General features: G+C 46.0%; 1 protein-coding gene across 4 annotated transcripts in view; it reads right to left on the bottom strand.

Annotated features, from left to right (window-relative positions):
* The window catches only part of BICD1 (BICD cargo adaptor 1), a 674,082-nt gene extending 656,894 nt beyond the window's left edge, over window positions 1-17,188 (bottom strand). For 3 of the 4 annotated variants that reach the window (XM_069228219.1, XM_069228221.1, XM_069228218.1), the window contains exon 1: window positions 16,395-17,185. In XM_069228219.1, the coding sequence (XP_069084320.1) occupies window positions 16,395-16,607 (213 nt within the window). In that variant the 5' untranslated portion in view covers window positions 16,608-17,185. Of the gene's footprint in view, window positions 1-16,394 lie in introns of all 4 variants that reach the window. The other variant, XM_069228220.1, reaches the window with a different exon arrangement.
* Window positions 17,189-17,759: the final 571 nt, after the last annotated feature.

The following is a 17,759-nucleotide window of genomic DNA, read 5'->3' as shown; positions in this document are numbered from 1 at the left end:
CAGATGTGCTTCAATAATATTTGGTTGAGCACTGTCGGGTTCAATCCCAAAGGTAAGTTCTTAGATGTATGAACTACTCCAGCATAATTTATACCTACACCTGTGCGTGGATTAATATTGTTTGAGTATTCACATACATTCCATTTAGGCCATGGAACTCTGCTGTAAATGCACGTGTAGGCCATTCACATACATAGAAGTCTTACCTATTTTCTCAATATTCCCCAGGGCCATTTCACATACGTTAGATTAAAGACAGACACCGCAGCACCATAGATGTATGTACGCTACTTAGGTGCACTTCTGATTTTTCCGATTAACAACAATTCCCAGGAGTATCCCTGAAAATGCAGAGGACTGTGCAGGCTCATAAATCATATTTATTCTTTTTTCTCCACCAAGAAAAGATCAGAATGTTCCTCTTCATTTCTCAAGGTGAATGTGTGCTTTTTAATACTTTGCGTAGGAGTATCTCCAAGGTGTCTAACCACAACTAAAGGTTAGTGCTGATCCACATCCTATTTGTGTGCCCCGCTGCCCATTTCTACTTTGCATGGCCACCTCTGGCCCTTTAACATTCTTCTGTTCCATAAAGAAGTACTGTTAATAGTAACACGCTCAGTCTGCAGGTGTGAATGTCTATAGAGCCCTCCTCTTTGCATTAGCAACTCGGGTTTTCCTATAATTAGATTATTATTTTTTATTAACTTAGGGGTGGAAAGGTTTGTAGATCAGTCCTACAATGCAAATTCCAAAAGTGTAGCTTTAGGAAAAATGTGGAATTCTGTATATGCATATTACCGAGTGGCAGCCGCTACTGGGTAGTTATAGTTAGGTTAAGAAATGCGTTTTTTGTGCTGCTAATAACTTTGATATTACTTTTTAACACCGTTTGATGAACGTCCACTAAACATGTGATCTTTTTTTTCTTTTTTTTGCCTAGTTTGTGCATGGAAAGTTTCAGGGTGATCTGTCAAATAGGGGTCAGGAATAAAGGGGGTCACCAAAATGCAATATCCCATGCATTTTTCACAGACTTTTTTTTAGACAGCAGTACTGCAAAAACTGTGTAACAAAATTACGCCAAATTTTGCAGGAAGCTAGACCTTGGTCAGGAAAGGGTGCTTTTTGTGATTTGGTGGAAATCCGTTCAGTAATTTTTGAAAAATATAAAAAATAAAGGTACAAACATATTTGCCCTAGGGACTACTGGGAGAGAGACAGTTTAAAAACAGAGCATTCTGAGTGGCCCAGGGATCTTTTTTTCCCTTGGATCATCTCACTCCCATGGGAGTCAGACTTCCTTGGGTGCAAGCTCTGATTGGCTGCCAGCAACAAAAGAAAACTTTTGCTGCCAGCCATAACAGGACTCAGGGACTTAATCCCGTTCTGAACTTTAATTTGTATATATATATATATATATATATATATATATATATATATATATATATATATATTGGAAATGGGGGTTTCTAGTTAGCTGTGGTTTGCACCCTTTCCAAGTAGGGACCCTTACTCTAGTCAGGGTAAGGAAGTCACACAACCAAGTTAAACCCTGCTCACCCCCTTGGTAGATTGCCATGAGCAGTCAGGCTTATCTCAGAGGCAATGTGTAAAGTATTTGTATACATACATAGTAACACAGTGAAAACACCGCAAAAGTTCTCCTCACCAGTTCAAGAACATAGCCAATATTTACCTGAGTAAAACTGGACCAAAGTGACAAAAATCCAACACACTCAAGCAAAGACATTAATTTTCACAGATTAAATCTTAGTATAGCGCTTAGAAACACAATAGTTCAAAGCTGAGGTTATTACGATGGCTTGACAGAGTTGTTCCCAGCAGTCTGTCACGAGGGAGTCACGTAGTTGCATGGACCCCAGGCACAATACCTTGTAAAACGAGGAAACAAAGACGTTGCAGGGAGTCGGGGTGGTGAGGCATCGCTGGAACTGGTGTGGTGTCAGTTCCTTACTGCTATGGGCGGGAAGTGAGGCATTGGTTTCTTACTGTGAGGCAGGGACGGTGAAGCATCAGATGCTTATGGTTGCAGAGGAGCTGTTGCGACATCAGTGGCAAAGTGTCAGTTCCTTACCTCACAGCAGGTCAACAAGGCATTGACTTGGTGGTGCTGCAATCACAGCATGGGGCCACAGGTGATGCGGAGGAGTCGGTGTGGGGCGTCACAGACGTCGGTGACACAACACTCAGGACTCACACTATGGTGGGACTACGGAGGCCCTGCAGCGGTGTCGAGCCTCTGGCATCTGTCGCAGTCATAGCATTCAGTGGGGACCACGGCTCCGGTGCAGGCAGTGCCGTGGAGTCGGACAGCAGTGCCAGTTCTGAAGTCACTGTTGAGTCGATGTGCTTGATTCTTCTTGGTTACACCAGAACACACCCCAAAGGGCCCAGGAACTGGACTTGGCACCACTTGCCAAGTCAGGGTTCTCAGCAAGAGGGTTCAGGTGCTGTCAAATGAAGTCTTTGATGTCCCTGAGACTTTTTAACGCAGTCCAAGCCCTTGGAGAACCTTTGGAAGCAGGATGTAGAAAGCAGAGTCCGGTCCTTTTAGTCCCAGAAGAGACGCAGCAAGCAGAAGGCCAACACAACAAAGCAGCAGGCAGAGTGGCAGTCTCTCCGACAGCATCCAGCCCTTCTTCCTGGCAGAATGTCCTAAATCCAGAAGGAATCTAACTTCTTGGTGTGAAAAGTCCAGTACTTATACACATTTCTGCCTTTGAAGTAGGCAAACTTCAAAGAAAAGTCTTTGTAGTGCACAACACCCTGCCTTTCCTACCCTGGTCGTAGATGCACTCCAGGGGGTCGGAGACTGCTTTGTGTAGGGGCAGGCACAGTCAGAAAAGTAGTCTCTTTTTGCCATGGTTACCCCCACTTTTTGCATGTTGTCAGTGTGTTTTGACTGTGTTCACTGGGATCCTGCTAACCAGGACCCAAGTGGTTGTGCTCTCTTCCTCTAAATGTGGTTGCTTGGGACTTTACTCACCCCACAATTGGCATACTAGTGCCCCCATATAAGTGCATAGTATATGGTACTTAGGTAACCAGTGCATTGGGGCACCAGAGGTTCCCCATGGGCTGCAGCACTTATGTGCCACCCATGGGAGCCCATGCAAAATGTCTGCAGGCCTGCCACCACTGCACCAGGTCACAGTAAGTCAACCATATCGTAGGCCCTCCTAGCCTATAAGGCAGGGTGCAGGTACCTCTGTGTGAGAGCACCCCTGCATGAGCAGAGGTGCCCCTACGAACTGCAGCTCCATTACTCAGGACTTTGTAAGTGCAGGAAAGCCATTTTACCCGTGTCCTGGACCTGTGTCCAGCTACATAATGGTAACCTTGGCCCTGAGCATGTTTGGCATCAAACATGTTGGAATCATACCCCAATACTGTTGCCAGTATTAGCTGTATGATTCCATGCACTACAGCATTGCTCCTACAAGTCTTCTGGGGTTTTCCGGGCAACCCGCGCTGCAGCCACCCTTCAGACAGGTTTCTGCCCTCCTGTTGCTTGACCAGCTCAGGCAGAGGAAGGCAGAACGAATAACTTCATGTGGGAGAGGGAAGTAACACCCTCTCCTTTGAAAATAGGTGTTACATGGCTTGGGAGGGGTAGCCTCTCCAAGCCACCACTATGCTTTGAAGGGCACATTAGGTGCCCTCCTTGCATAAACCGGTTTGCACTAGTCCAGGGACCCCGCTCCCTGCTCTGGCATAAAACTGGACAATGGAAAGGGGAGTAACCACTCCCTAGTCCATCATGACACCAGGGGTGGTGCCCAGAGCTTCTCCACGTGGCTACTTGATTCTGCCATCTTGAATCCAAGGTGTGCAGAGACCCCTGGGAGCATCTGAGTGGCCACTTCAGGTAGGTGATGTCACAGCCCCCTCCTGATAGGTGGTCACCCTGCTAGGTGACCGATCCCCCTTCTTGGGCTATTTAGGGTCTCCCTCTTGGGTGGGTCCTCAGATCAACATGCAAGATTCCAGCAGAACTCCTCTGCATTGTTTACTTCACCTTCTGGCCACTGGAACTGCAACTGGACCCTCAAGGAACTGACAATCTGCAACTACAGCGATGACTCTGCTCTGCAACATTGTTTCTCCGGCTCCTTCCAGCAACTGCAACATTTCCCTGGCTGTGGATCCTCTGAGGGTGATGAGTCTTAAGCCTGCACCAGAAGCAAGAAGGAATCTCCCTTGGAGTGAAGGAGTCACTCCCCTGCATCTGCAGGCACCTACCGCAACAACGACTGGCTGCGTGGATCTTCCCTCCTATGGAGCTCCATGGATTCTGCATCACAGATCATAGTCTGGAATGGTCCCCTAGACCTCCTCTACCAGCTGTCCAACTGGGGAGACGGTAAGCCCTTGCCTCTCCACGCAGGACAGTACCCCCATGCACCATGACTCTTGCAGCTGCCAAGGCTTGTTTGCTCCTCCTCCAAGGGTATCTTCATGCTCTGTGTAGCCCCAGCCCCCAGCACGCTTCCATGCAATGCACAGTATCCTGCTTGCTGCTCCAGCGACGTGGGACTCCTTTCCAGGTGTGTTGCGTCGGCCTCAATGCGACTCCTGTGCCTGCTGTCTGTGGGTCACTTTTGGGGGCTGACTCCTCTTCTTGTGACTTTCCCAGCTGCTGAGGGTCACCCCGGAGCCCCATCCTTTGGTCGGGTCCCCTAGGTCATGCTGGTCCTCTTCAGCTTTGCAAAACCGTCTTCATTATTTCTTGCACTTGCAAAGGCTTGTTGGTGGTTTTCCATCACGACTGACTGACTGCAACCCAACTGCCAACATTGACTGCACCATTTCTGGAACTCTTCTGCTCTGGTGCTGCACTGCTGACCTTCTTCGTCCACTGTCGACCTGGTCCTGCATTTACAGAAGGGTGGGTAGTGGCTCCAGCCACGACTGGGCACTCCATCTCAAACTGGACATTGTCCCCTTCTTTTGCAGGTCATTTTCTGTCAGGATCAATCTTTGGTTTCTCTCAGTCTTGTCTGGGTCTTGCATAGTCCTTTTCTAAAGTCCACTTACTGGGTTTAGGAAAAACCAGGTACTTACCTCTTTCCTCCTGGTCTCTGGGGGACATCCTGGTACTTACCTTTTGGGGTTCCTAGTTCATATGGCAAAGGGTTGGCTTTAGGTATGGTAATAAAATATTACTGTACGTTAAAAAAAAACTAGGAATTCACTGAAAAAACCAAAGGTTAAAGCAATGTTCTAGTTAGGTGTGATAAAAAGATACATTTTCGTTTTATAAAAGAAAACTTAGAAATCCACTGAAAAAACAAAGGATATAGTAACATTATAGTTAGGTGAATATCTCAGTGACAACATTAACATTTTGAACTAAAAAAACAAAGGAACACCAGTTACAGTTAGCAGAACTGACTATAACTTGCGCCCCGCCAGGCACTGCTTATGACCTCACATATTACACGACTCATGACATGTTCTAGGACATCCTTAATGAGATCACCAATGACACCTCAAATAACATCACTGATGACATCTTATGCATGCGACTTTAGGCATGCTGTCAGTGGCAGCTCGCAGGGGCTGCAGGGGGCGGGCAGCGCATGAGGGGGAAGATTGATAAATTAAAATAATTAAATAAAAATTAAAAACTTACCTCTGCTCCCACACCGTCGCTCTTCCATCTCCTCATGCTGCAGGCACAGGCTCCCAGCCTCCCCTACGGCCAAACCTGACATTGCTAAAAGCAGAGTCAGGATTGGCTGGGAGCACCCAGCCAGGGGAGCGCCCAACACACTGCCGGGCTTGATAGAGCACGCTGCGTATTTGTGTTTGGCCGGCCTGAAACGGCCGGCCAAACACACATGCGCTCTGAGGGGAGTGTACTCCCCTTAATGCTCATCATCCCCAATGGCCCGCCCCTTTAACAATGAAAGGATGTTAAAGGATTTGCAGTGCTTGCTGCTGGCGGGGGCGACGCTCCTCCGCCATAGTGGAGGAGCCGCCACTGCTGTAGTGAACAGGCATTGGTGCATGATCAGCACCAGGAATGATGACTCGTGCATGTTTCCTTAGCCATCCTTGTGTGCACTCTAAGCTTATCGTAAAATACACATAATTAGACTAAAGGACTGCTCTTTTTCACACAAATACATTGATTCAATAAAAGGTTGTTTCTATATAATGTCTGCCCTTCTTGCACAGATTGTGTTGAAATAGGAAGAAGACGCTCACTCTTTGCACTCCTCTCACCTGGAAAGTGCCACTGTGACTTCAATGTCATGTCAAGCGTGCAAGAAGCACAACAAACTATTTGTCAGTTACAACCGCCTGGTTGTTCAACTCTTGAACATTGTCCTAAGTAACCACTTTCATGACACACTCATGGACACAGCCACTGAATACGCTAAGTTTAAGTCTACATATGCGTTACCAATGCACAACTCCAAATATTCTGCACGTGCATGTCGTACAGCAGCACATGAATGAATATTTTTGGATCATAAACATTAAGCCTAGAAAACACATCCTCCACGTGCCAGTCTGGCTCGCCCAAGGAAAAACCTTTGAGAATCTGACACACTGTGTTGAGGATCAACTGGCATTTGCAAGGTTGTAAAATCTGCTAATGCTTAAAGTTTATATTTGCGATCACTTCCCTGATATAGTCAGTTCTTGAAAAGCCCGTGTGCATCTTCTACTTCAACGCACTGCAGAAAATTAGGTCATCGTGTTTATCAGTGGCCTGGAGCTCGGCGCTCCCTGAAACAGGGGTCACTCGTCTCGTCTGCTTTAGCTTTTTGTTAAAAGGATTTAGTGCTACTGTTTCATCTTTAAGAGCACGGAAACTGCTGAGATTTCATTCCCAGTAACAATAAAACGCTGTATTTTATTTAAAATTCTGTTTTAAATCAATATCAGCACATCAAAATAAAAATCTGTTGATAGCGTTCAATGAAGAAGGCTGGTAAACAAGCTCAGCTGCTAGGGATGGTCGCATAGCAGCAGCGATGGCACATCTAGACAGCGAGGGGTCATGTTCGAGTGCAGTATCTTGCCCCCTTCTGTATTCCCTAAAGTTAAGGGTTGGGGGACATTTCTGAATCGAATTTCTACTGGGTTACAGCTGCACTGGTTATGGAAAGCAATAGAAATCACGAGGTGATGAGAGAGATAGGCTGCACTGCCTAAGTGCGCTGGGTTTATCACCTCCCCTGAAGTCATCCAACACTGGTCGGTGTTGGTGGCAAGGGTGTATGTAGGCTGTCCTTAGCTTGCAGCAGTTTCTGGGGCACGAGTTTATCTGCCCAACCAGGTCAAGTGGAGGAAGGAGAGTCCTGCCTTCCCTTCACAGCCTCGGGTATGTGCATTTCCTGTGCCTAGAAGCCCTAGTGCCTGGTTCTACAGTTGGTGGTGTCCCCATTGAAGAAGGGCCCAGAAGGCTGCTGCCTGACAGTATCACAGGTAGGAGTCAAGTAAACCAGCAATCCAGCACCAAAGGGGCCAGGTCAGCAAGCGCTACTCACAGACAACTGCCTGCATTGCCAATCCAGGGTCTGGGTAGTGCCAACATTGTGGTCAGAGGCAAGCCTTCCTGACTGCATCTTTGGCACAGTAATGGCCACATATTGTTTGAAAACTCTGTTCCTATTTTTATGCCCTAAGCTAGGTGGGCTTATTTTGAAAAAGTACAATGCGTTCTAGCATGGTGTTGAAAATGGCCCTCTCTGCAGGATCACCACCAAACTTTTTGCCTGCTTGCCTCCAATTTTTATGATTTTTTTTTTGTTGGCCTTAGGACTCTGAGCACTTTACCACTGCTAAGCAGTGCTAAAGTGCTTGTGCTGTCTCCTTAAAAAAATGGTTTGATTGATAGCTACCTAATCAGTATATTTAATTCACTTTTAATTCCTGAGTAAAGTGCACTTCATGTGCCTAGGGCCTGTAAATGAAGTGCTACTACTGGGCCTGCAGTAGTGCTTGTGCCACCCACTTAAGTAGCAATTTAAAACATGTCCCAGGTCTGCCATTACATCCCGAATGCAGTGTTACACTTCCATGTCGACCTGGCATTTAAAACCCCTCCCCAAGCCTTTAACTCCACTTTTATTACATATACATCACCCCTAAGGTAGGCCTTAGGTAGCCCATAGGGCAGGGTGCTGTGTAATTAAAAGGAAGGACATGTACTCAAGTTTCACATGTCCTGGTAGTGAAAAACACCCAAAGTCGTTTTTCACTACTGTGAGGCTTACACCTCTCATAGGTTAACATTGGGGATTCCTTATCAAATTTAATAAGATGTCATTCCTAATTGAGAAAGAGTAGATCGGTCATGTTTAGTACCTATGAAACTGTAAATAGAAATCCTCTTTAATCGTAAAGTTGGATTTATCATTACAATTTTGAAAATGATCCTTTTAGAAAGCTGGCCTTTTCCTGCTCTTAACCCTCTGTGCCTGCAGCCTGTCTCCAATACACATCTGGGCTTGGTGACAGCTGGACTTTGTGCATTTCCTCTAGACAGCCACACACAAAGTGGCTTAAGTGTGACTGATGGGCCATTAACATCCTGATGGGCTATGTGTGCAGGATGGGAGGGAGGAGCTGACATACATGACTATGCAGTATCCTGGCCCACACAGTGGGCTGTATTCTCCTTGCAGTGAGACTAGAGCCAGGGCAGGAAGAAAGGACCTCTGTGCATTTCAAATACCCTTCTTTGAAGTCACTCCCACTTCGAAGGCACAACTGAGTATAAGTACTGGACCCCTGGCCCTTCCAACTCAGCACATTACTGGACCTGTGAAGAACTCTGCCGGGGGAAAACTGCTATGCTACTACAATGAATGTAACTCTACAATGCTGCTCTGGAAGAACTGCTTTTCTGTTCTTCTGCCCTGCTGTCCTCTGTTGTGCTGAGGTAGGACTGGACCCATCTCACTTGAACCCAGAGTGGCTCCAAAGGCATGTTGGCTTGCCCCTGTTCTAAATCTAAGGAACATCAAAAACTTCTCATTATCCTGCAACAGCACCTGGACTTTGCTTGCGGCAAGTCTTTCCCTGCCAAGTGGGCCAACCCAGTTCTAGACCCTTGGAAGTGGGTATAAAGTGCTGCAACTGCCAGAACCTAGGCATCGACAACGTTGTGCCAATCGGAACAGCACATCTCCATCGACACTGATGCATCTCCGTCGCTGTGAGGATGCCGCATTGCCAACAATGCCGGCGCATCACTGCTGCTGGTAGGATCGGGAGCACTGCATTGCTGACTACATGACGCATTTTCTCTATTCCTGAAGCATTTTTGACTGTGCGCAGCTCAGCACTGACATCTTCAGGATCAGCCCCAAAGCATCACCTCACTTTTCTCCTCGCATCTTGTTCTCTACATCGATGCAACTCTAAACCAAGGTACTGTTTCAGTGGGCCAAAGCTGCTTCCTGTATCTGACCTGCACTACGTCATGGTCGGCCGGACTTTTCAGATTAGACCAGGTATAGCACCACCATATAGCCTTGCTTGGTGCTTCATGCTTCTAAACACTACAACTAAGTTTCTTCTTTAGAAATTAATATCTTGACTTCTACATATTCGATTTTTGCCGTTGTGGTCTTGTTTTGTTCATTAAGTTAAGATCTAGTTTTCTAACCTGGTCTAGTGTGGAGTCTTTTTGTGGGGGTTTTACTATGTTACTGTTTGAAATGTTGCACAACTACTTTACACATTGCCTCTTAAAATAAGCCAGACGCTTTGTGGCAAGCTTACAGAGGGATATTAAAATATGTTTACTTTGAGACATTATGTAAATGTAGTTTTATGTGTTACTGGGACATGACACTGAAACTTGCAGGAATTCCCTCTGTGTTCCTGAAAATTTCAAGGTGTGATAACTTTGACTATTATTGAAGGTACCAATGTGAACATACGGAGACATTCTTAAAATATGTACCTAAGGCTATTGAAGCACTCTGGAAAATATGCAATTTCTTCATGTTGTGAATTGCAGAAATGGGTAATGTGCAGTAACAATGGTGGTACTAATGAAACTGATCAATGGGGAGGAACTGAACCATTCTGAAAACTAGAAAGGGCATGCTACTGAATTATGAAAATTGGACAACTTCTGATGAGGTATATCATGCAAAATGGGCAACAATGTTGAGGTATGAGTTCAATACGTAGAGGTGATGTTGCAAGCCATTGGTCGCAATAAGTATTGTGATTTTATGTAGGGGTGTGCTGAGTTGTCCAAAGGCTTGCAACATCCCACATTTTATAAACTGTGGCAAGTTGCACAAGACCCGCTGCTTCATGTGATTTAAAAAAATGAGAGCCATTATCAGGAGCCCTTTGAAGCAGTGGAAATGTGTTCCCTCAAGGGTAACTCCATGGGCAAAGTTAACGGGGATTGCAGGTGTAACGCTAAGGTTCCCTTCAGTAACAATAGTTAATGCCCCCATGGGAATTACTGAAGCACTCAAATTCGATTAGTTTGTGTGAAACTCAACCAAATCTAGCTGAGAACAATACCCCCTCACTTCAAGTGGAAATTTAAGGACAGCAACATCTGGTGCAGCGGGAAAGGTGAAAAAGATGGACATTTTATGACAATCTTTTCACATTTCCTGGAAGTCAGGAAAGAATGCCAGAGTCATTTAGTGGCCATGCATGGGTAAACTCTTCTTGGCCTTAGCTGTTACAGTAGCACATCAACGTTTTAATCCTAGACACACAACTTAACCAAAATTATGTGCCATTGGACAATCTCTTTGTGCCACGCCTCATCTATTTTCCAAAACCAGGAGTCATATACAAAAGTGAACATCAACGCCATTCATGATCATGTTATTCAGAATACTGCTGGAGCGCTCATTGTGGTTCTGGGACACCTTTTGCAAGTAAGCATTGACAAAAAAAAATAGGTATCACCTTTTAGCTTTGCCATTGCAGATTTGGGAATGCTTTTGCTGAGGAAGCTGAGCATCAGAAAAAAATAAGGAAAATGGTTATGATACTGAACAGCACTAGCAAAAACAAACATGATGCGTAACAGCAAATGCATCATCATAGGAGTTATAAAGTTATGGCAGATGAGCGTAATGACGCATACGTATGCATGCATTGCCCACATGAATATGCGTATGCTGTGATGCTCCTGTCATTTTAGAAACAATTATATATCTTTGAAATATGGCATCAACACAAACTTAGAGCAGTAAATACAAAACAAAAGTTAAAATATGAGCAAAAGCATTGTATCAGAAAGGAGCAGCCTGGCAGCAAATTGCAGCTGCCAGACCCACTAAAAGAGAAAAAACAACTGTAACAAGCATTTGCAATGCAATGGGTCTCGCGTTTGCTTGAGTTAGAGCTATTGGCATTGTAAATATATAACTGGACTCCTGTCACATAATTCCAGTGGACCTGCATGTATCTAAAGCACTTTCATTTACCTTCTTCCTCTATCTTTAGCCAAAAATGAAAATGTTGCCATTTGGCATCCTAATTTAAGTCTGCAATGCTAATTCCAATAGAATACCACTTTCACCACCCCACCATCAGAGTTGGCTGGCTGGCTAACACAATTCCCAAAACAAGACAGCTACGAAGGAGTAACTAATTAAATAAACTAGAAGGGTCATCCAAACACATCAAGAGTGTTCAAGCAATCATAGTGTGATAAGGATCTTGAGTTGGCCTTAATCTTGGTCATAAATGCAATAAAGAGAGATTAATAAAACATAAAACATTTTTATATAAACTCAATAGAAACCTTTATCATATTTGCCATTAGACTGTAATGCTCAGAACACCCCCTACAGAACACCACAATTAAATAGCATTTGTAAGAAATATGGTCATGTTACTATAAGTTAGTCCCTAGAGAACATAACCACAAGAAAAGAAAACAACTGAAAGCATTGCAATGTAACCATATTTTAGCCCCTAGAGATTGTAGTGCATTACACATTTTGAGGGCTAGCAGGTCTACTGCAATAACACTACAAACAAGACTCTTACAACACAAACTAGTCTTAGCTGTAAAACTAAAGTTCCAGCCATGAAAGAAGTTATAAAAGACACTGAATGGGGGGTATTATTTTGGGGTCCTCACTAACCTAGTGTGGCAAACCAGAGATGATCTAGAAAGAAGGAGTAGGTTGTGGTAAACATTTTGAAGGTGGTCCCATTGTCCTAGAACCACCACAGGCCGAGTTATAAGCAAATAAAATTTGTAAAAAAATGCCCTGCAAAGCATTACGGGATGACCAAGTGCAGGAAATATCATAGTATGTAGACTGTAATGCTCAGAACAGACACAATAAAAATATAATTTGTAAGAAACATGCTTATGTAACCATATAATTAGACCCTAGAGAGCATAACCACTTGAAAATAAAATAACACAAAGTAATGTAGTGCAACCATATATTTAGACCCCAGAGAACATAGGGCCTTACATATTTTCAGGCCTAGCAAAGATACTGCAATACTAAAGTCCTTAAAAAAAAAAAAACTACTTAAACCTGTAAAACAAAAGCTCCAAGCATAAGAGAGCATAAAAAGATACTGAATGGTGGGAGGGGTTATTATTTTGGGGTCCCCACTAACCTAGTGTGGGGACCCAGAGCTGACCTTGACAGAAAGAGTCTGTCATGCTGAATGCTTTAGTGGTGCTCCCATTGTCCTAGGACCACCACAGGTTGAGATATGGGCAAAAATGTTTTGAAAAAGAATACTTGCAAAGCATTATGGGTCGGGTTTTCCTGAGTGCAGTGAATATTGTAGTATCAGCTCTCCTGCTATGCCGGGACAGCCGCCATGCAGATTTCTGTGTTTTTTTAGTAAAGCATTTATCAATTACAAGTGTTTTTGTGAAAGCTATGGAATGTGAAATGGAGAGCCAAAAGAATCGACTCTGATTAGGTAACAGTGTGAACAATGTGACCAGCGCTCCTATACCGTCGATGGAATTTGCACTGTTGGCGCTATACGTGCTGTGAGGGCAACGACTGCCATACAGCATGAAGGGGAGAGACAAAAGAAAACAATAGTTCACCCACGCTGAAGTATATCGGCAATCGTGCAATTATCCATGTAACAGGGTCAGTCTGCAAGGCGGTAACAAACCTGCCCCAAGGCAGGACAAAAGTAAAGCATTTAGCAATGACATCAAGGGATTTTTGAAAGGCAAGCTCACGAATGAGTGAAAGTGATGGGCATAAGGTGGGTGCGGTTAAAAGTCCACAATACTTACAACAGGTCAAAGCACTTGCAGCATTGACCCAAAAAACGATGTGACGAAGAGAGGACAGGGAACAACTGTGAGGAGTAGAGTGGAGGGATAAGTGAACACCGCCGAGCAGCAACAACAATAAGGAACTAAGTTGGGGGGGCTTAAATAACAAAAAAAGGAAACGCTGAATGAGGGGAAGCAACAGAAGAGGTTGTGTGTACAATACTTACAGCACAAGTGCAAGGGTGAGAGGGCAAAAGCAGCACAAGGGGAAATAGAATTGTTCCTTGAATGTGAACAATGGATGGTTAGATGTCATTCAGCCAAAAGGTTTGTAAATAAGCCATGCTGCAGGGGAGGGAGAGGCACAAGAAGAAGAAGGAAAACCTTTGAATAAGAAGCAAACCCACTGTTCACTGTCAGTTTGGATAGTGTCCACAATAGCTCTTTTGACAACAAATAGCTAAAGCAGTAAGTAGAACATACATAAATATTCCCTCTAAACACAATAGCACTGTTTCAATATGTCCTACAAAATGACAGTGGATATCTGCTTGCTTTTTCAGACAGGCCCTCATTTGGACTTTTTCGGTCAATTTCACTGACCGTTAAAGCCCAACCCGCCAGACGCCCACCAGTGCTGGCGGTCAGCAGACCGTCATATTACGAGTGCTGGCTGCTTTCCACCATTATTGAGGTGGAAAGCAGCCAGCAGTTGTGCTGGTGGTCGGTGCTGCAGAGGCGGGTCCCTCGTCGGCACTGCCACGCCAGCAGGACCCCGCCTGCTGAATTACAAGCTGTGATGCGGCTTGGCAGAGTCCTGCTGGCTGGTGGTGGCGGTGAGGGAAGACTGCCAGGACCCATCCCCTCCCGGATGTCCTCCTCGACTGAGGAGGTAAGTGGGCATCTAAAGAGGGGATGGGGCTGTGTGTTTGGGTGGCTGTGTGCATGTTTGCAGAGGGGGTGCTGAATGTGTGTGTGTATGTGCGTGTGAATGGGGGTGTCTGTGTTGATGAATGGGAGTGAGTGGGTGTGTCTGAGTGCATGTATGCGTATGCTGAATAGGTGTGTATGTGTATGCATGTGTGCCTGAAGGGGCGTGGGGGTGTGTGTGTGAGTTGTGGACGGGTGGGGGGATGAGTGCATGTTTGTGGACATGTGTGTATGAGTGTGCCAGCGACAGGAATGAAGATTCCTGTTGCCGGGTGCGTGACCGCCAGGGTTTTCGTGGCGGGGTGTCTGCCACAGAAAGCCTGGCGGTTTGCAGCATCGTAATCTGGATGGCAGGCTGAGACCTGCCATCGGGTTGGAGGTGCTCCCCGCCTGCCACAGCGGTGCGACCGGACCGGCGAGTCTGGCGGGGTTGTGGAGGCTTGGCGTCTGCCAAGCCTCACAACTCTTAATGTGGCAGTCCTTACCGCCAGCTCTGCGGCAGAAGGACCGCCACGGCGAGGCTGGGAGGGCCACAGTCTTTAACTATAATGTAACATCATGTGCAAAACTGCCCATTGGAAAGGGCAAAAAACTTGAAGTATAATTGCCATAAAAAGAGCCATCGCTCATATATTGCAGTTAGTTATTCTGGATGATGCCAAGACGCATTTGCCTATATTTGACCCTTTTTCGTAAAGTAACAGACAAACAAAAAACAATGGAATAGAATGCTACACTGAGCAATTTTCTGAATTTAAGAATTATTGAAGAATTTTCATACATCTTTCTTTAGCACATCATTCTTCCATGTATGCACCTGTTACCTGTACATTTTTTCAAATATGTTTTTTATTTTTTATTTTTATGGCGATTTAGATCTGATAAAACCTGAGTGACTAAACAAAACCCCAGCGAGGCAGCATCATGATTATAGTGTCTTTTTGTGACGCCTCATCACAAGGCAAATAAAGACAGATTGGAAATGGTCCATCAAAGGCGTGGTATAATGATGCATGCTTCAGAGGAAAAGGCGCCTGAAAATGTAAACATGAACAGACTGGGGGTAAAGGAAGAATTTGAAGGAGAAATTCACATTCCCAGTAGTGGGAGAAACAAACTTCCTTAAAAGCCAGAGTATTGTGTGAGCGAGTGGTTCTGACATGAGACCTAACCAGGGTGGCTCTAGCACATTAGACCAGTTACCGAATGGATTTGATCATTGCCCCAGCCGAATAAATGAAACAATAAAATAAATGAAAAAATAAAGGTATGGATCAGGTATACTGAAGCAATACTACCAAGTGCAAGGTCTGGATGTGGAGTGCAGCCAGAGTGATGGGCAGACTGAGTGGGCCTTGTCCACCATTGTCTGTGTCTATATTTAGAAAGTGTTAGTCATGCTGGATCCGGGCGGACTTCACCCACAATGGACTCTCGCTCGCCACACTAAGCCGTGGTACTGTACACTCCGACTGTGCATCGCTCGACACGAGGGTGACGCCCTCCATAACATGTACTTGCTATGGTAAGGAAGTGGCAAAGATGCCAATGAGTTTCATGCGAATCGTGTTGCATGTTCTTAGCTGTTATGCCTTGCAATCAATATCTTAAATCACAAACGTACACAAGTCAGCAAAGGTACCATAAAACCTACATTAACAAAGGCAGACTCCTTCTTCTGGACTTAACAAATAAAGAAGCGCATTTTGCTATTGATTTTCGAATAGTCTTGGTGTTTGTTTGCCAACATCAATGTAGCCACCTTTATTTCAGTATAATCAAATGTATAGAATTCACATTTCTGTCGAATTATTTTCCTGAACGCTGAGCCTGCTAAATGAAGGATTTTTTGTCATTGTGGACAGCACCTGCCATTCTAAAACAGCAACCCTGGTGACAGCACAACACAAGAAGAATGGCAGATGCCCACAATAAATGAATGGCAGGTAGGCACGCATGGCATTCCCCTGTAAAGAACTGCTTTACCCTGAACCAGACAATACCAGCAGAGCAGGGCCGAGCCCTTCCGCCCCGGCCTCCAGGTACTGTCCTGGTAATGGACGGATGCTTTGCAGGACTTCCCTCCCCGGCTAGCTGCATCTCTTCCTGGTACTGTGTAGATGCCCACGCATTTTACTGCAATGCCATGCGCTGCCTTGCCCTCCTTCGAGGCGCTGTGCAGCAGCGGGCAGTGCCCCCGCAGGGGCCGCGCACCCACCTCCTTCAGCTGCTCCTGCTCATGCTTCAGGCTGTCATACTCGGCCTCCAGCTCGTCGTACTGCTGCTTCAGGGCCAGCTTCTCCTCCAGCACCACCAGCCCGTACTCGGCCGCCTGGATCTTCTCGCGGGTGGTTTCCGTCAGCTCCCTGGTCAGCCGCTCGATCTCCGCCTGGTAGTGCTCGGCCGTCTGCAGGACCTCCTCCGCGGCCATGGCCCCCCTCGGATGGATGGAGAGATGAGAGGATGGGAGGGTGACGGGCGGGTGCCTTCCCAGCTTGGATGCTGCTTCGCGCCCCCTCGCAGTGAACGGGAGATGCCGGCAGACAACCGCGGCGCGGAATCGGGGTGGGGCTGGCGATGGGGCCGCTAGCCTGCCATCGCCTCCCGGCCTCCGTTCAGGGCTAGGTGGCTCGGGGCATCACCAGGCGGAGCTGGGAGGGCTCCTTGCTCCCCGGCTCATTCAGAGGCAGGAGGAATTCGCCATCTCCGTCTCCAGGGCAGCGTCACTGCAGTGTGTGAAGCCTCCACCTGCTCTCCCCCTGCTGCAGCCTGGGCGATGCTGCAGTCTGCCAGAGGACGGACAACCACAACATCCCTCCCGTCAGGAAGGCGCATGCTTCATCCCCGGCCCCAAACAGAACCACGCCGGCGGGGTGTCCTCACGGGGACACTAAAACCACAAACCACCTGAGGTTTCCCGATGGTGCAGTGCAACACCGGGGGGCACGTCCCTGCCCTGTCCCCTGGGTGCTCAGCAGCGCACCCCCCAGCTCTCTCGCTCACACATACGAACTTCCAGAAAGCAGGAGATGGCTGCTTTTGATCATATAGTTAGGCAAATACAAAATGAACGGAATAATAAAAAAATTCAAGACGAAAAAGTATTTGACTAGCACAGTCTTCCGCCCTAGCACACCTTCCGGGTGAAAAAAGGCAAGCATCTTAAGTATTGTGGCACAGCAGTTCATCGGAATGGCTTTGAAAGTGGATGCTTGTGAGGAGCTGTATGTAGCCCGTGATACAACAACTATTTAATAATCACATCACAGTTTTTCCTGTAGCACTTACTAGCACAGTTTTGCAATGTCTCACCACTGAAAACATCACGCGTTACTGTTACCCAACTTACTACTATCTAATTTATTGACCTCAGAAAGATGAAGCATCGTTTGAGAGGGATGTCTGAGGATAACTCCCGTACTGCCGGAAGAAAGGAAATTATAATAATTTTACAAATCTAAGGGGTTTAGAAAGGCTAAAGGGGCGTTTACCTGTCACAATTAGTCAAATGTATATGAACAGTGCTGATTGGGAAATAGCTGCCAAAGTCAGATAAGAAGAGCAACCAAATGCAACAAAATAA

The sequence above is a fragment of the Pleurodeles waltl genome, chromosome 4_1 (genome assembly GCF_031143425.1).
Source record: "Pleurodeles waltl isolate 20211129_DDA chromosome 4_1, aPleWal1.hap1.20221129, whole genome shotgun sequence".
NCBI classification, from domain to species: Eukaryota; Metazoa; Chordata; class Amphibia; order Caudata; family Salamandridae; genus Pleurodeles; species Pleurodeles waltl.
Note: the sequence above shows the minus strand (reverse complement) of the source record. Positions and strands in the feature narration are given on the sequence as shown.